The sequence below is a fragment of the Colias philodice genome, chromosome 25, assembly GCF_061535455.1.
Source record: "Colias philodice isolate Cphi_HAF_F1 chromosome 25, ilColPhil1 Martin Lab GWU primary, whole genome shotgun sequence".
NCBI classification, from domain to species: domain Eukaryota; kingdom Metazoa; phylum Arthropoda; class Insecta; order Lepidoptera; family Pieridae; genus Colias; species Colias philodice.
Genome location: NC_143110.1, coordinates 7,030,480 through 7,051,066, shown reverse-complemented (window position 1 = coordinate 7,051,066; position 20,587 = coordinate 7,030,480). Strand labels below are relative to the sequence as shown.

The 20,587-nt window shown below is 31.5% G+C and overlaps 1 protein-coding gene across 3 annotated transcripts in view; it reads right to left on the bottom strand.

Annotated features, from left to right (window-relative positions):
- Dpp10 (Dipeptidyl peptidase 10) overlaps nt 1-20,587 on the bottom strand; it is a 119,405-nt gene that overhangs the window by 20,204 nt on the left and 78,614 nt on the right. For all 3 annotated transcript variants that reach the window (XM_089710953.1, XM_089710952.1, XM_089710954.1), the window contains exons 4-6: nt 16,464-16,558; nt 9,955-10,082; nt 5,566-5,795 (exon numbers count right to left, since the gene is read on the bottom strand). In XM_089710953.1, coding sequence (XP_089567079.1) covers nt 5,566-5,795; nt 9,955-10,082; nt 16,464-16,558 — 453 coding nt within the window. The remainder of the gene's footprint in view (nt 1-5,565; nt 5,796-9,954; nt 10,083-16,463; nt 16,559-20,587) is intronic.

Genomic DNA, 20,587 nt, shown 5'->3' with positions numbered 1-20,587 from the left:
GTAGTGAATTGTTAAGCAATGCGTGAGGAAGATATCCAGTTCAAGAGATTTCTAAAAAAAACTGTTTTATAATAAACTAGCGGTCCGCCCCGGCTTCGCCCGTGGTACATGTTTACGTTTTCTCTACATAAGAACCATCCTCGTACTTCAAGGAATATAATAAAAAAAGAATTATCGAAATCGGTTCAGCCGTTCTCGAGTTATGCGCTTACCAACACATTTTGCGATTCATTTTTATATATAAGAATGAAAAAAGCATAGTTCTACTGATAGAGCAAAGCACTTTTTAATAATATCGACTGATTATAAAAAAGGCCCATCAATTTCAACTAAATGTCAGTTTTTAATTAATTCAATCAAAAGTACTTTCAAATCATACAGATAATGACTAGTACAATTAATACATTAAAAACATGACATTAATAAAAACCCGATTAAAAACTATACTTAAATATTAGGTACCTATTGAATACATAATAATCATTTTATACACGAAATAAACAGAAAACTAACCACAAAAACCCAAATAGATTTGGTAAATAGTAAATTGTAACACTGCAACAATAATAATGGGGGTAGTTGGTTATTCTCCAGTGCGCTTAATTACAAATATAAATCCTTGTTAACTATATCAGCAGAATCTTTACTCGGGTTCTGTATAATATTCTAGGGAATTGAGATATTCGAAAGGTATATTTATGTTGTTTTACAGCAAGCGTAGTCACGGGGAAGTAAAGGGTGGGATAAATAATATATAGTAAATCGCGTTTAAAATCAGCTAAAAAGCCTTCAATTTCTAAATACACTCGCGTAAATTAAACATAAGAAATAAGATCGGTCCTAAATGGTATTTAACTAATTGCAAAAAAAGAAATAGACTATGTTTCAATGTATATATTTAGTATTTTTCTACTATTTAGTATTATAACATTCTACTAGAGTACGTGATCTTACCGTCTACTTCTAAACATCTCATGTTAAGAATGCTTATAAAGGTCAACAGAAAAAGAATTGAGGTAGGTCGTGTAAAGAATTGTTACAATTAGTCCATGAACACATTATTTATATTCACCCAGTTGAGTATTTTTGAAATTTACAACAATCTACAAAGTGTTTGAAGATAGTTGTAAATAAAGAAAATAGGAAGTTTGATTTTCTTTATAGATAATCGAGAGACGAGATTTTTTTATAGTAAGGTTATATTGAAAAATTAAAAGTGGCAAGCTGCGGTTAACAATAGAGCTAATAAATTAGTTTTAATTTCTTCCCCACAGTGTTGAATTGGTTTATTTCTCCATGGAAATAACAGCCTAGTTAGTACAGTCAGCAACTTAATACGCAGTTACATCGCAGCATTTTAAAATACAATTCGATTTGAGACGTTTTAATATTATACACGATACGATTATACCTGTACACTGTACAGGTATACCTGCCCAGGTATACCTGTACACTGTACAGGTATACCTGCCCAGGTAGATAGTAACGTGTATGGGAATAGACCTGTGCAGTTTTATGACCCTAACTATGATCTATTTTTTTGTGGAGAAATCTATAATTATAATAATAATACCCAGATGTTACGTCCAGTCTGATAGTGATCGGTTGACGTGCGCAGGTATAGCTGTGAGTAGACCGTACGTAGCTTATATATTAGGTGAGTCCACACAGAGCGAGCAGCCTCGAGAAGCAATTGCTGCGCGAAGCAGATCGGTCTGTGTTGACTTGTTCTGTCATTTTCCTGGGTTGAGCTACACTTATTTAAGAACATTCTTCCAGTATTGTATGCATATTGTGAAATTTTGGCACAGTTGCATGCAGAAAGGCTGCAAGTAAGTTAATATTGGTGATTTTGCATCGTAAAAAAGCAGTGAAGTATCGAAAAGCTGAGCAAATAAAGCCCGATAGCCTTTATATTCAAAAAGTTGAAATCAATTGTTTCGAAGTTTGTTGTTTCGAATTTTTTAATTGCTTCCGAGGTTCCGTATTGAGTGCGCTAAAGTTTATTTGTCCCGTTTCATTTATTATTTCAATGGATTAAATCTATGAATGCAATCGCTAGTTGGTTGGAAAATTATTAGTTGTTTAGAGGATTTTATGAGTGAGATATGATTATTATTTATTTATACTACAAAAGTTTTCGTGAACTTTATTCCACAAACTAGTTAAAGATAATTCGAGAATGGTGTTTTTTGTTTTATTTTACAGCAAGCTAGACGAGCGAGTATGTTTCTTAGATAATCATTAATTCTGTACTTATTTATTATTATCTATATTATCGTTATTTTTTTCACCGTAAACATAAATCACCAATTTATCCAATTTTAATAATTTTCTCTCAAACTTTATCTGCTGACGGTACCCGTTTGTTTGCCAGCAAATAACCTAGATGAGGCCGCTTGATGTATGATGTGTCAGACGATTCATCTTAGCACAAAGACCTTATATAGGTCGTAGGTAAATATTATTAGATTGGACAGCTATGTGAAAAGATAATTTAAAATATCGATTAATATTGTAGGGCAACATTAAAATTATGAATTATTACATTCTAGTAAAAAGCCTTGATTATTTATTTGTTCATTGCGATATTCAAAACCTAGTGGATTAGTAAGAACATAGTTTTTTTTTTATATTTTGGGGCAACACAAAGCAGATATATATACACGATGGCAAGTCTCTGTTTATCATATTATAATGGTAATCAAAATTATATCTATCGTTGTTTACGTAAAACAATGCAGATTTGTCGAATGTATGTTTCATCGCGATGAGATCAAAATTCTGATCACGAGGCGATCCTAGTTTACAGTGAAAATAATAATTAATTAAAATTCTATACAGCCTGTATAAATTTCTAGAATATTTCAAGTCATCTTCAAATTGGACACATCTTTTACAATTCGGAGAAACATAAACCCAATTATATTTCTTACCACTAATTAAAATCAAAGACAATTTCCGTTCGTTAATTAGGTACCTTTTTATGAAAGCACAAAGCAATTTCGAAGTCAGTGTACAAAAGCTTTTGCGAATATAACGTCGATAACAAACGGTTTTGTAAGGATAATCGAACCGTGGTATTGAGGCAGGTTTACCTTTGTGATATTGTTTGTCGTATAGATACTGTTAGATTGTCGATATATTTATAGAAGATAGATAATGTCGGATTGTCAGTATATATCTGTATTTCATAGAGGAACAATTTCCTATAGTAAGATTGTATTCAAAGCTAGTAGGTGGAAAATTCTTGCATTAGTGGAACTAACTACATTTTAGTTGTAGAGGCAATCTATTGGGAAAGTGTTTACACTATAAGTTATAACGTTATGTTAAATAGTCACAGATATAGACACTACATTCATATAAACTTTCGCCATTATACTCGTACAATATTGTATGCGGGCAATGCAGCCTCATTTATCTTAAAGATAACAGAGATTGGAACACTATTTAAAGTTAAACAAATGTAATAGTATAATTATTTAGATTTATATTGATTTTATTATAAACACTACGATCAATAATTCAACCTTTAAGTAACATAAATCTAACGACGAAAATATCAAATTTCCTCAGCTAAAAATGTCTACGAGAGGCCCATAAAAATATATCCATTTAGTCAAAATTCGTTCTAAATTTTAATCGTAGTCTTCTTGAAAGGGGCAGCAAAGTGTCGTCATTAAGATAAGAGCAGGTTGAGACGTTCATTTTCAACGCCTTGAAGAATAAAACGATCCGAGACCTTTGGGGATTCGGATATCTTACATTGAATTTCCGTGAACGTCTCGAATCAGTTATTTTTAGTACACGGAATATGAGATGCATATGAAATAGTGTTGAAATAAAATCAGTTATTTCAACACTTTAATAGTTATGGTTTATCACATTCAAAGAATTTTAAACCTATACATATTGTATCCTATAATTTAAGGGATGAGATTTTGGTGTAGTTATTTTTATTCCCTGCCTTTTATTAATAAAACTAATAATAGCAAATAATTTTGTGTTCCTGTGCAAGAGATCTATTCTATATAGAGTACTAGCTTACCGCCCGCGGCTTCGCCCGCTTTGTCTAAAACCTAATCACTACATAGTATAAAACAAAGTCGCATTCCCTGTCCCTATGTCCCTTTGTACGCTTAAATCTTTGAAACTACGCAACGGATTTTGATGCGGTTTTTTTTAATAGATAGAGTGTTTCAAGAGGAAGGTTTATATGTATAATAACATCCATTAAATAGTGGAGAAGTACTGTTATTTTTGAGGTTTCTAATGTGATGTCGTAAAAAATTACATTTTTTCCGCTTACATTGCAAACGCAGGCTGAACCCTACGAGTTTTATCAAAATAATGTACTAAGTATTATACACATTGAAAAGGTCTATAGAAAAGTCCGCGATGGTATATGTCTATCTCTTATGGATAACCCACAATAACTTTTTTTTGTCATTTACTTTTTACGACAAATAATGGCTAATTTTCGATGCGATTTTAACCAATACAGCATTAATCCTTAACCAATTAAATACCTTCAATACATTGTTCATTTAATATAGATCTATATGGGCCTTTACACCGTATGATTTAAGTGAATATTTTCGAAGATATTACAGATTTAAAAATTGCGGGACGTAGCATTTGCGGCGGTACCGGCCGGCCGCCCGGCTATATACCTATTTTATACCCGTGTGCGAAGACGGAGCGGGCCGCTATTTTTTTATATACAACGTTCACAGTTTTCCTGTAGTTTATTTAGTATCAGCATTGCACCCGTGCGAAGCCGGGGCGGGTCGCTAGTAAATTATATACTAAAACCTTCCTCTTCAATCACTTTATCTATTACTAGCGGTCCGCCCCGGCTTCGCCCGTGGTACATATTTCGCAATAAAAGTTAGCTTATGTTCTTTCTCAGGGTCTAAAGATTGTCTGTGCCAAATTTCATCGAAATCGGTCCAGTAGTTTATGCGTGAAAACCATACATACATACATACAAACCTTTCCTCTTTATAATATTAGTATAGAAAAATAACCGCATCAAAATCCGTTGCGTAGCTATAAAGATTTAAGCATACAAAGGGACATAGGGACAGAGAAAGCGACTTTGTTTTATACTATGTAGTGATTAGTATGATAGTATCCAGTATGATGAAATTCAAGACAATGTTATAACAATAACATTTCGAGCGGCTGTATCATTACGAAATTGTATGTTTCTGCTACGACGAAACTTGAACAAAGGAAGGTACATAACAGACTCTCTGATCAACATAAAAATAGATCTTCACTATCAAGAAACTAATTTTTTTTCAATAATAATTTTCATTAGAAAACTATTTAACTGCACACTCTTATAACTGCATACTTCTTGCTCTATTTTGTTTTTTTTTTACGGAGCGAAAGGCTTGACCACTACCTCGTCTGCTAACTAACCTTAGGTATGTGGTCTATGACGGAGCGCGCTACACATTAAAGTATCTTCACTTATCTCCTTAATACCCTCTTCATCTACTATTAATTTACCTTACTTTATTAATTTATATTTACTATATTAATTTATCTTACCTTCATACAACCAATCAGGCACTCCATTATAAATCGTCCCGGGTACACCCGTCTCCGTGACTCTATACCCCGTGGAAGACCGTGGCGCTGGTCGGTAGTAGATATCACAGTCCTTGACGGTGACCAGCCCGTGGCCCTTGGGCGTCCACATGGCGAGGAGCAGCAGTGGACCCTCGGAGATCACGCCGCCCCCCACTTCGTCTGGTAGAGGGGTGAGGGGGTAGGATTCGCTGGGAACAAAGATATATGTTACTAGGAGATATGGACTAATCTGTTTTACATACTATGAATAAACATAGATACATGTTACTAGAATAGAACATACGAGAATTCATAGAGATAAAATAACATTGTGTTCATTTTCTAGACAAAACAGTTAATATTTATCCTGTTTTGATATTAATTATATCGATTATAAATTTTATATGCCATAGGAAATTATGTAGTTAACTAGAATAAATAATCGATATGTTACGTCTTGTTGTTTTAAAGTATCTAAATTATATTTTGATAAAATCTATTTCTTGTTTAGTTATCAACTAACAAGAATTAACTAACCTAACAAGCTAAAAACAATTTAAAAGGAAAACATAAATTCCATAGATTATATAATTCAATAAACAGTCATTAAGAATAAGAAAACGGAACTCTCGCTTTATCAAAGGGATACCGCAAAGGAACATACGGATTCCAGTTAAAATATAAATATAATTCTAGCTTGGGATACATTTGCAATATCTTGGTATTGCACGCCTCATAAGCGAAGCGTTGAGGTGGGTACTACTGTCACTTCGCGCAAAACATCTGATTTTTCAAACTTAAAATGTCTTTATGTATCATACATTGCACTTGTAAGATAATACATACACACACATATTAAGAAAAAACACTATTTTTAACATTCATGATATTTTTGATGTCATTTTTGTTATTTAAACTAGTTAAAAAACAGTTTAAAAAAGTTCTGTCTTGGACGTCCGTGTGTCTGTATGTGCGGAGGATTTTCTTGTTAACACGATAGCGACCGAAATACTTTACTAATCGAGTCTTTTTTTTTCTCTTACGCTTGAGTATGCTCAGGAATAGAACCCTTTCATTTTTCAGGGTCTGATTCGATGTGGTTTAATTGTTATTAAATAAACAAAAATAATAATTAATAAATAATTATTAAAAAAAAATTATGAGGCGTGCACTTTTGGATTTTCCAAATTATTGTGACTTCATACGGTTTGTGTGAAGAGCCTTTATACGGTATACTGAAAGTTTATACTGTATGAAAGTCTGAAGTTTTAACTAGGAAATATTTTAGAACAAAATGTATATCTATATTATATATAAAACTCAAAGGTGACTGATATAGTGATCTATCAACGCACAGCCCAAACCACTGGACGTATCGGGCTGAAATTTGGCATGCAGGTAGATGTCATAACGTAGGCGTCCCCTAAGAAAGGATTTTAGAAAATTCATCCCCCAAGGAGATCAAATAGGGGATGAAAGTTTGTAACATGAAAATTTATCTTTTCCACGCAGGCGAAGCTGCGGGCAACAGCTAGTTCTTCTATACGTATCGACGCTAAAATTAAATAGCAGGCTATAGTAAAAGTCTATTTAAATACGATTTTATGCGGTGTCTGCAATAATTTTCCGATGCAAATTAAAAATTTGGAATATTTCGAAGTTGTGTGTTGTGTGTTGTCTTTATATATAATAAAATAAATTTAAAATGTAAAATTAAGAGTTTTTCTATTTTTAAAGCTAAAAAAGTTATTACATGCTATTTAAAATCATTAAATTACACACAAACAGAAAAGCTTCTTGTCTCAATACATTAAATTAATATAAATTATTGTTTATTTACATTATATTGTATATGTATCATATAATTTTATTTATTTTAACTTTAATTTATGTACTTATTTAACTTATTTTATTTATTTATATAGTTAGGTATCTATTTATTTATATTTATTTTTTAAATTTAGTTCATTAGTGTTGTACTCAATTCATATCTTATATTTAAATTAGTTATTTTAAATCTTTTTAATCAACAATTACGGTACCACGAGCAAATCCATTCTTTATAATCGTACCAGCTCCCACGACACAAGTTCTCTTAGTGTGGGAGCTACAGTTAATAATTATATTGTATATTAAGTGACAGCAAAATATGATGTTGTTAAATTTTGTTTTGTTACATACTGTGTTTTTGCTGAAATAAATAATTTTTCATTTTCATTTTCATTTTCAATGCATAAATCACGTAACAAAACTTTTCTAACTATTCAACATTCAACTACATATTTAAAAAATATTAACAATAACAGCTTAGAATAACAGTATTAAAATATTTATTGTCAAAAGCATTTGTCGAATAAATATATTGTGTCTATACTATACATCATTTTACACTGCTTTGCCCGCATTTGGGCAGTTATCCGAACCAGTGGGTTGGAATAATTTGTATTGTCAGCCATTGTTATTGTATATAATCGAATATAATCCTAGTTTTATTAAAATCAATTTTATATCGAAAAACATTTGTTCAATTATCCCGCGAATTGTGGTGAAATGTGAATCTTATTGTTTCAAAAGCAATGATATTATAATTAAAATGTAATAAGTTTACTACCGCTCCATGAGAGGCACGTTAATGTATGGCTGATTAGCCACATTTTACTTCAGTTGTCTCTTTTATCATTTTATTATCTCTCATCTGATAACGCTGCAGCTGTTAATTATAATATACGATATATATTACTAGCTTACCGCCCGCGGCTTCGCCCGCTTTGTCTAAAACCTAATAAATTATATACTAAAACTCTTGAATCACTCTTTCTATTAAAAAAAACCGCATCAAAATCCGTTGCGTAGTTTTAAAGATTTAAGCATACAAAGGGACATAGGGACAGAGAAAGCGACTTTGTTTTATACTATGTAGTGATTACACAATGACTACTAAATAAATCTTCTTTTTTCACACTTTAAGGCAATGAGCGAACCTTTTTACCAGAGAATTTATATCAAATTTAAAAATAATCTTCAGTCTTTATCATCTGTGCTTCAGTATTCTTAAACAGCAATTTCAAATTTCGTTCTAGAATATTGAATGGAACACAAAAAAAAGAATAACCGCAAAATTTGAGCGGGAAATAAGATTCAAGATTAGTTCGAGTTGGAGCGGAAGCTGAGGAATAAATTTTGAATTTCGTTCGAGTGCTTCCGTTGGAAACTGCCCGCTGGGGTTGCCATATTGATTCTTGGTGATACAATTTTAGGCAAGTCTAGAGAATTGCGAAACTAGTAACATTGAAGATTTCGTTGTTTTAAAATAATGTAAGATTTTTCATTAGACCAATAAAAAGCATTATATGTGAGATTTGTTTGCACGATTTTTAAATAAATCATTTAACTACATGTATCCCAATAAGCATTTAAAAAAAATTATTTTAATTGAATTCAAAGAAATATATTGTACATGATAAATAAAACGAAAGGAGTTAGTGCGTAATCTTTTTAAGTTTCGTTCAAAAATACATGGTTTAAATAAAACTATCGGATTCAATTTTTATTTACATGAAAGTGCTTTTAAAATTCTTCCCATAAATTTTAAAAGTTCAAATAATAAAATACAAAACCACATTTTTAATTTAAGAGAGAAGTTCAAATTTTTACAGTTCACTCTTTAGAACAGTTCTCAATTTAAATTTCGAAAGTTCGTAACAGAGATACGTTAAATTTAAATTTATTTGACAGCTCTTGTATTGTAAGCTCCAATAATAAGGGAATAAGGTTCAATTTGCAATTAGTTAAACTAAAGCGTAATAATTGGTTGCTCTATATCCAATCAGGGTAATTTATAATTCGTTTATCGCCAATTAAACGCTGTTTCATTAATGTATATTGGAACTAAATATTATGATTTGATTGAATATCGTAATTTTGTTAAAACTGATATCATATTTATCATAAATTTTACGAAATGTGTTTGTGGCTGGAATGTTATGGAGTAATAAGCTTACATTATGACGTCATTTATAAAACAAAAACGAATGAGTTAAAAATTAATGAAAAAGACAAAGAAATAGGGATGAGTACGGATAGAGCACATAATAGAGCGAAAACTTAAAATTGACTAATCTTCGTGTAGTACTATTAAACATATTTTATTGCAATTTAATTTTAATTGCATTAATTGGTAATATATTATTGTGTTTTAAATATTTCTATGCCTTAATTAGCGTTTTATTCTGGAAACAATAAATCTGTAAACCTCACAACCGCAAATCTTTCAAACAAATAATTTACTTTGACTATCGCCCTAAATAAAATTCATAATATAAAATTACCTAAATACAATAAAAATTTAAATTAATTTAAAATACTCACGTGGTCAATATGTCGTACACCATGTACCTAGCGAGGTAGGAGAAGCGGTGCAGCTTGCGCGGGCTCTGTGCGAGCAGCAGGAAGCGACGGTCAGCTGATAACGAGAACGAGGCCGGTTCTAGAACTCTCTGGAACAAAAAAAATTGTATAGGTGCTATACGTATACGTATACTTATACTTACATTATACTAACGCTTCGCGGTTTCATCCGCATGGCTCCGCTCCTGTTAGTCTTAGCGTAATGATATATAGCCTATATCCTTCCTTGATAAATGGGCTATCTAACACCGAAAGAATTTTTCAAATCGGACCAGTAGTTCCTTAGATTAGCGTGTTCAAACAAACAAACTCTTCAGCTTTATAATATTAGTATTTAGTATAGATTGTAATGAGTAATGACTATAACGATGAAGTTCGTACGTTTCTATGAATGACTGAAAATCATTTATCGTTATGAAAATACAAATATAAATGCATACAATACATTTAAAATAAGCAAAAGGCGGCCTGATCGCGGCCTAGTAGCGAACTTTTTTATAAAGTTTGAAGAGGAGGCAATACAATTTTGTTTGTACGTTGGTATGGTAAGATTTTATAAGATTTTTGTTTATCTGTCTATACATTTGTTCATTTTAATTCTTGGAAATATTTAAGACGAGGTATCGGCTTACGTTGAAAAGAGGTATAAAATCATAACAATCCGTGAACGTTTGCCAAATAAAATTTCATAGCTAATAAAAAATTTCAATTTTATTAACTCATTATGGCATTTTATTGTTCCATTTGAGTCATTGCTCGTTGTATATAAACAATAAAAGCATTATAGTGTAAAGGCATTTACAATATGAAAACACGCAAACAGTAGATTCAATAGCGAACCGCAGTAAATTATAAACTTTAACAATGTCGTTAGCGATAGTTGCACGAAGTCACGAAATTATGCTTTTGATTTTTCGACATGAACATTGAACCCCTTTTGGGGGTTACGACCCCTTTTATCGGAGTGGTTATACTATTTAATGGTATATTTTATTAATAGCTGCGCTTCGCGGTTTCACCCGCGTGACTCCGCTTCTGTTGGTCTTAGCGTAATGATAAGACCAACTTATAGCTTTCCTCGATAAATGGGCTATCTAACACCGAAAGAATTTTTCAAATCGGACCAGTAGTTCCTAAGATTAGCTCGTTCAAACAAACAAACAAACTCTTCAGCTTTATAATATTAGTATAAAATATATGGCATACTTATACTTATATTAAGGTACTTAAAGATAAAGTTAGTGAATATGAGAGATGTTTCCTACTTATTCACTTAAAAAATAATGTTATACAGATTATTTTAATTCCTACCAATTTTCATAAGTATAAATTTGAAACTCTCTGAACAAGAACGTTATTTAGGGTAGACTGGGTACGGTTGAAACAATTTCACTTATAACGACCATAACTTTGCTCTTTATAACCCGAGCGATGAAAAATATATGTTAAATAAAAGAGCATGTATCTATCTACTAATAGGCGCTATGATTTTAGTTCCATGTGTATTATTTTTAATAGTAGATCAAATTAAAAAAATAAATCCGATTTGTTTCAACCGTCCCCATACCAGGGGCGGTTGAAACAGTGATTGGGGTCAGTTGAAAAATATGCGAATAATACAAAATATAGCATTAAAATATGTTTTATTGATTGTTTATTTTAAATCTAACAATAATTAAGTAACTCTTTTACAATAAGGTCTGCTATCTAAATATGGTGACATACAAACAAGACAGAAGTACCTACTCCTCATCTTTTGATGATATCTCCTCTTGTACATTTTTCTTTTTTGCTTTTATGGTGTTTCTTTTACATTTTCCTCCATCAAATTTCTTCCTTTTTGCTCTATCCATCGCTTCTTCACTTGCTTAGCTCTTGTTCGTTTCAATATTAATTCTTGCTCTTTTCTTATCTCTTCCTTATCTGGTGTGTCAGTGTAAATAGTAGACTTCCTGAGTTTTCGCCCTCTATTATTGTACCTCCTATTGTTATATCCTCTATTATATCCCATTTTTTTTATTTTCTTGCTCGCCAGAGTCATCTCGCATTCGAATTTACCTTAGAAGCGAATAATTGTGCTTTTCTGCCGCTTTTCGCAATGATCTCCGGTTTTCACCTCCTCATATGCGTCTTTGTACTTTGATAAGTCTATTTATCTTCCCGAAATCTCTCTAACACGTACTATCGGCATCTAAAAATACAAAAAATAATTAAAACAATGTTTCAACCGTACCCAAAAAAAATGTTTCAACCGTCCCCAACTCCTACTTTAGGTAAAATACAGTTATAGTAATTGTAACAACAATGATACACAAAAACTAGTCACAATGTCATATTCCACAAGATTCACTTCAAACAAAAACGCACACTTTATATTGTCACTTAAATAGAAACGCCAATAATTGGAAAAATCTCCAAGCAAAAATACTTACTTTTGGTCATAAAAACACAATAGGGTCTTATAAAATCAGCTGAAGCGCGCGGAGATCGACGCAACATTGTGGTTCGTGTTTAGAACAGTTGTGCGCTTCATTTTCCCCTTGGACCCCTAACCCCCCCACCAACGGTTTGCGAGATATTCGTGTTGTTTCAACCGTCCTTTGTTTCAATCGTACCCAGTCTACCCTACGCTTTAATTCAAAACGGCTGATCGAATCTTGATGCGATTTGGTACATAGATAATAATGGTCTATATCGCATAAAGAACTTTTAACCGAGATAATCTATACTAATATTATAAAGCTGAAGAGTTTGTTTGTTTGTTTGTTTGTTTGTTTGTTTGAACGCACTAATCTCGGGAACTACTGGTCCGATTTGAAAAATTCTTTCGGTGTTAGATAGCCCATTTATCGAGGAAGGTTATAGGCTATATTTCATCACGCTACGGGCAACAGGAGTGGAGCCACGGGGGTGAAACCGCGCGGAGCAGCTAGTGGTCTATATAACAACTTAACTGAACTTGTACAAGAAACTGTGTGTACAAACGCATGCTGAAGCTTGTGTTTTTATCTAATTCACATTTTATGATTGCAAAGGCAGGAAACGTTTCAAAATATAATAATATTTTAATAATTCTATTATGTCTATGATTTCCCATCTTGTGTTTAGGGACGGGATGGCCCTGAGCGCTTTCAGAATTGCTTTGATGTCCTTTTCGCAATATGTTAATAAAATATTGGTGTATTTGAATAAAAAGGAAATAGACATGCTCTTTTCTTTTTGAATGAAATCATCGAGTCGCTATTTTGTTGTTAACATGTATAAAAATGTTCTTATTTATGCATTGCGTTTGAAGTGTTTATGAATTTATTCATATAATTGTGTAATCTATCTAACTAGGGGTTTTGTGGAATGTATAAGAGCGATAGACCAATTTTTTAATTATTATTCCTCGTTTATTACTTTTGAATTAGAAGATAGAATAGGTTCATAGGTTGAATAGAAAATTTTGTAAACTATAATAGGCTCTTCTTCCCAAAAAATGTTCTGATAGACGCCTGGAGTTTTATTTGATTCTGCGTTGCATAGCTTTAGCAGCAGTTTCGCCATTGAGCTATATATACTACGGGACACAGCTGGTAGCAAGTTTCTCATATTAATAAATATTAAATATACCCAAAATCGTTGAATGAACTCGGGACCCATATAAAGATGTGGATTATTGGTACGAGTAGCGTGACCGTGGACACGCAAACCAGTTATTATACGAAAAATAAATTAAATTATGTGATTGTTTCGGGTTTTAACGTCAATTCTGTGTACATTACTGACAAATGCTCGGTTGTAAGGGAGCTAACAATTTATTTGTGTGTAATATAGCTGGAATGTAATTCTATAATATGAATTAAGTATGAATACTATGACGTTTACAAATGGTACGAAATATACGAAAATAATGTATGGGTGAAAGGTGTAAAAATTTATGCATTTTTATAAAACTATTGAATGACTATGGCTTGTTTTCAATATAAGATACGCACAGGCAGATTACCATATACAACAAATTGAAAAACACTTACACTTTACTATATTATTAGACTTAAACTTTCTTATCCATAGAAAGAAGCTGAAAATGCCCAATGCATTTCACTTTTTATTTATACAAATGCTCTTCAGGTATGACAAGAACATGTTAGCATTGGCATAGAGCCACGGCATGATTGATAGAGGATAAAACTCAATATTCATACAGGTTGATCGATCAACAGGTAGGTATGCAGGTTTATTAGACTTCTATATCAAGGTGAACTCATATTTCCGTTTGATTTAGGGCTTGAATTGTCTATAAGTTTCATAATGTTGTGTGGTGTTTTGTCGCACGTTCAAAGTGGTTTCTTCTGATTATTAATTAATTTAGGCACGTTATTACATCGAGGTAGAAGGTGTAATTTACAAAACTCTATCTAGTAGGTTTACAAAATAAATTATTGACGTTGACTATAAAATTAAATAAACTTCGTAATAACTTAAACATTTATTTTTTTGAAAATACTTCTGTATCGTAGAAGATAACCCAAAAATTAGAGAAACTGTGCTATACCTTTTTATACATATTTTTTTTCTAAAATAGAGATATTCACGACACAATTTGAACTCCGACCTTTGAAGTAATAAATTCGAGTCATTCGTACTAATCAAGCACCAACTCGTAAAAAGTCAAATAAAATGTAAGATTTTTCGGGACTTGTTGAATTCAACAAATGAACTCTAAAATGTGATCATAAAAAATATTGTGAAAAAATCGTTAAGCCGTGGTTAAGCCCATCGTTTCTAATCAATGCTGTTCGAAACGTCGACATATATTATAATGAAATAATTAATATATGTAGTTTAATTAATAAACTAAAAAACACGCTTAAACTCATGAAATTATCATTACCGATCCGTTAAGAGTTCAAAGTATGTATTTATATAACATCTGTTCGTTTAAAGTGGGTCAAAATCGCGTTTAAAGGAGTCGGTTACAAACATGCAGGTTAATCTGAAATAACGTTTTAAAAATAATGATTAAAATCGTTTAAAAGTTTAAATCGTAAATTCACAAGTTAGTCTACAACAGTTAAGATAATATTACGTCTGCAACAGCTGTCGCAAGACATCATGTTTCGTAAAATGGAACTTCCATATCATCTCATCTCTAGTTAAACTTCGCTAAGAGATTAATCTTTGGGTCTTTACTAATTCGATGTACGTCTAGTTATAATGAATTGGTTTTATCTTGGAATTAAATTTTCTTTAATACAAAGTTTTTCTGATGTTCCACTTCTAGTAATGATAGGAGACGAATTATTTTTTAATCTGTATAAAATATTATAGCAAGAGCGTACTTCACTAAAGTAACATGTCTTTTTACCGACACAACGCAACAAGTGACATACAAACTAATATTTCATATCTATAATACACAGACTTAATAAAACCGAGAAGATAATTTATAATTTATTAAGGCACAGGTGTCCCTTCAATATCGAAATATAAGAGTTAATTAATACCCCGTCCGCCATTTTGAAAAGGGCAGAGCGACAGATGCTAATGGAATTGAAACCCATTGGAAATATATCCAATAGCTTTTATTATCGAATTCGTAATGTTTTTGCGGAGAAATATGCTTTTTTACTAATGGAATTCTCGATTATCTGATTTGTTATAAGTAATTATTTGAACAGGTATTTGGAAAATCATTTAAATACGTTTTATATTTAACTAAATATACTATCTACCTAACAAGGTAGATAGTAATTTAAGTTACAGGAACCTATATGTTTATAACATTCAATGAAATATATACTAAAATAGCCAGGAGCTAGTGAAAAACAATATATTTCAATTATTTTCATGTTGGCAACTCTATTAAGGCGAAGTTAGTACTTTATATTACAACATTGTTGAATACTGCAGATGTCTTGTCTATGTCTATAGGGAAACAAATTGCCTTTTTAATAAAAATAAACTTTATTACGGGACTGCCCAAAAAGTTTCGTAACATTTTAAGCTTTATTTTGAATGAAATATGTGCGAGTTTTGTTTATATCACTATTTCTATATGCGAGAGGAAGTTGTAACAAAGTTCGTTGGAATTTTCTCATCGTAGGTATGACGCAGACTAGGTTAGATTGCTGTAGAATGTGGTTTTGTTTTTGATAATGTATATGAAACAAAAGTAATGTTTATAGTTGTCCGTACAATATATTTAGGCGACAAAAAATAGTAACTTATACTACTCTATGTATAGATTTTTTTGAGTTTCTCGTAGTATTGATCTTTATGTTAGTCAAACAACAAAAGCTTTCATTTGCTTTGATGCTGTGCCTTAAAGATAAACAAATACTGAGTATGCCTGAGATTTCTAAGTTTGATGCTTATAACTTAGAATATAACTTAGTTTCAAGATTAAAATGTAACAAGTCTATACCGTCTCCGCTTGATTAAGTGCTTTATAATAGTTGAAAATATAAAAAAAAAATACTTACAAATGTGGTGTTTGGCATCAAAGTTTTGGACGTCTGATTGGCCGCGAACATAAGACTAATGCCGCCCCACGGGTCTCGGTATACAAATTCATCACCTGGAATAAAAAATACTGTTTTAGATATATAAGTTTTTTTATAACATATTCTTTTTATTTCGTATTTAGTTTAGTTTCTACTTATTTAATACTTGTTGTAAGTTGAACTTAATATTTAAAATAATTATTATTATTTTATTTTTTCTTGTGTCTTCCAAGTCTTGGATTTAAACTTATAAGTTCCCTTGAACAGAAACAGTAATAGCTATATTCAAATAAATATTAATCAATGTATACATAATGTCTTATAATATGTATAACATAGTATCCCACCCATAAGCTTCACCAGGCACAAAGCTATCAAAATTTAATTTAAAACATATTCCAAATATTTTAATTCAGCAAAGCACTTTAATTCCACCATTTCCCGAAGCGGAATTCTCTCGGAGGGTTAATCTAACACGATTCTGAGCTGGGTCATTTGTATGTAATTCGACTATCCAGAAATGCACTGAAATTTAGTCTAGAACCTTTAGTAGTGTGGTTCGAAAAGTACAATTAGATGTTGTGTAAAATAATCTGTCTTTGAGATTTGATACTGTGGTATAATAGGTATTGTGTGTTTTTGCTTAATAATATCTAGGTATATTTTATTATGTTTACGTATAAAACACGTTTAATATTTTAAAGTATATGAAATTTTTAACGCCTTGATATGTTAAGGATTTTTTTTCAAACATAAGGTAAAATTGTATAAAAGCTTCCTATTTGTTTATAGGTACAGAAAACAAATCAGTGTAGATTAGAATTGCATCTGATCTCTACAATATGCAAAGGGACTTTCTATTAAATGTATAATGCGCATTTTCTTCCTACTACTTATAAAATATCGAACCTAAAGAAAATTGAGTCGTGTAAACTATATCGGCCGGAAAATAATCTCTCGATATTGGATGCCGCTCGCTGTGAGAGCGTGAAATTTAAGTGTACTAGCAAATATTTCTATGGAAAAAGGATAAAAAAGGGTAATAAAGGTTAAATTTAGGGTATAGATAAAATTAAGGGTTTTTTGTTAATAGTATTTTTTGCTCGTGATTTATTTCCGTGATTAAAAATGGTGATTCTGGAACGACGACAAGACAAAAATATAATTTTGCTACTATTTTAGTTATATTGAATGTGCTTATCCTATACGTTTTACAGAAATTTAACATCAAGTGTTAATGTGTTTCTATATTAAGCTATAATTTCCCTTTTTTTACAAATATATTTTACAGAAACTTTACCAAGATCATAGTCCATTTTTTCTACGGAATATAATTTTAAAATAGAAGTTAAAACAATACACCATCTCGTACAGCCGACGGAAACATCGATTTTCCACTAATTAGTTGAAGCTTGTCCAATAATTGAAATGCCAGTTTGAGCGTGAAAACGGTATGAAATTTAACGAGCTAATTTACTACAAAACGACAATAATTCGCTTTATATACCAGTACAGTCTCCGTAATAACAATTTTACTGGCCATAAAGGGATTTCGGTAACAATGGGACTGGTTTATTAAATAAAGATGAATTTATTGTTTGTGGGAATAAATAAGTTATTATAATAAATAAGTTATTATGTATGTTGAAGAACTTTCAATATCAGCTTTGTATGTACACTTGGCAATTTTTCATCATGTTTTGAGTAGAAATTGCAATAAAAAGGGTACTCATTTATTTATTACTTTTACTTGTATAGAGAATAAAGAATTCCACGTATTTTATTATTTTGCCAGCTTTGTACGCTTCATCTTTTTATAACAGAATTTTATACAAGAAAAGATGAGTTGTTTCCCCTTAGACCGAAATTGTAAACAAAGTTTACGCGTTAAACAAAGTACCAAAAAGTGCGTCACACTGACCAAAAATATCGCTACCGCCATCAAAATGCAAATGGTAATTACGCGAACGTTTCACAACTTATTCCCGAGCACGTAAGTCCCATAAATCCCGTTTTATCCGAGAATTAAAGCCAACATCGAAACAAATAGCCCGTTCCCTTGTTTACAGTGCAATCGAGTAAAAATACTTGTGCATAAGCGATACCGTACGCAGTGCAGTTTGTTCAATCGCCTGCCTCTGAAAATATAGGTCGTTTAGAAATATAGTTAAAAAAAACTGCCAAAAATAGTTAAATTTAAAAAAAAAATAGTTAAATTAAAAAAAAAATAGTTAAGATCCACTTTTATTTCGATTTTTATTACAAAAATCTACGACCGGTTTCGATACATCATCGTCAAGTCGTAAAGTGCAGTTTCATCAGGAGGTAACAATAAATTATAGCAATAAGATAAAATCATTAAATTATTGTATTGTCAACGATCCTTGATAAGTGTACGCAGTCTGTCCGCTTAAAGTGGGTCAAAGTCGATTATAAAGGAGTCGGTTACAAACAAACATACAGGTGAAGCTAATAAAAGCGTGGATACAGGTGCATAAGCAAAAACGTGTACGCAGTGCAGTTTCCATCGCCTGCCACTTGGGAAATATAGGTCGTATAAAAATAGGTCTCGAATATCGCTCTGTAGTTGACATTTTAGTACAAATACTGGGAGGCTAATTGCTTTGATGTGATTCGAATGGCGCTGTGCAAAGACCTAGATTGTTTATCTAATGGTTGTGTAATGTTCATTGAAGAGACAGGTTTAATATGATATTTTGTGTTTACTTACCGTACCTGTAGTCCTGTATGTAGGTATGACGTGTAAATCCTAACTAATACTATAACCTTTAAGTCTTTATGTCTCTTAAAAGTACATAAATGAAATACTTAAATTATTATCGTTTTTATTTCTTTTGCAATCAAAGCAATGATTTTATTCCAACCCACCTACCACATTGGACGATTGATACATTTTTTGATCTATAATATAAAATCGAATACCGAATAATAAGCAATTAAGTATAATTCCGACCCACCTACATCAGTCATACATAAGATTAATGAAAGAAACTATCCCGCAATATTGTTTCATTATTTTTCCCCGCCAATAAATGACCAATCAATACGTTAATGTAGCAGATAACGAGGTATCGGCTACGCGATTAGTTCTGCTACGTTGAAGATTTTGATATGCCACAGAGCACATGCTTAACGTTGGCAGCGTGATGTGTTTTTTTTAAGTTGTAGTTATTGTGACGCATGATAAAACAAGTTGAAAAACAGTTAAGTCTTTAAAATGAAAGAGTGAATTTATTTATCGTCTTCTACACTTATTTAATACCGTACATTTTTAATATTATACAAATCAAAAATATTTTTTTGAAATATTATTTTAAGTGGACAACATCACAGTCAGTATCAAACCTTAAAATGTGAAAACATTATTCATCTTAACCATCTAAGCAATAATCATAAACTATCTCATAAAATATTACAATGCGAATACCTTAAAATAGCAAAATAAAAATAACCATTTTATATCATCCAATACCTTATCTTGAAAATGCATGTTGTGTCTGCAGACTGCACAATAATTGATCATGATTCATGACATATTATGCAAGTTAACGCACGTAGCACTGCAAACATGTTCTATAATGGCGTAGTATAATTATTGACGTAGATGCGCTACGAGCTTAACTACAAATTGGTATGTGCTACGAATATTTTTATTATGGCCTTATTTGTGTTGGCTTGTTTTTATGATTAATGTTTATTTTATATTTTATTCATTTATTTAATGATGACAGCTATAAAAAAGTTCCTAACAGTTTCACATCTGACGCAAAATCACAAGAAAATATGTTTATTATTATCTAAGTAACAAATAACTTTATATAATTAGGATTGCATATAACTACCGTCCAATTAAGGAAGACATTAGTCCAAATGCAGGGAGAAATGCGCCAGCCTTAGAGAACATATTAAGACAGAGGCGCTACGAAGTTTAATTCTACGAGCGTAGCTTAAGACGTACGCTACAGTTGCTACGTATTATGTATAGCGTAGCAGGTAGCAACCTGCTACGTTATATAATACTTGGTATATTAATAAGTTCTCTGTCTTTAATATTTGAAATAATATTGAAACTGTATTTTATT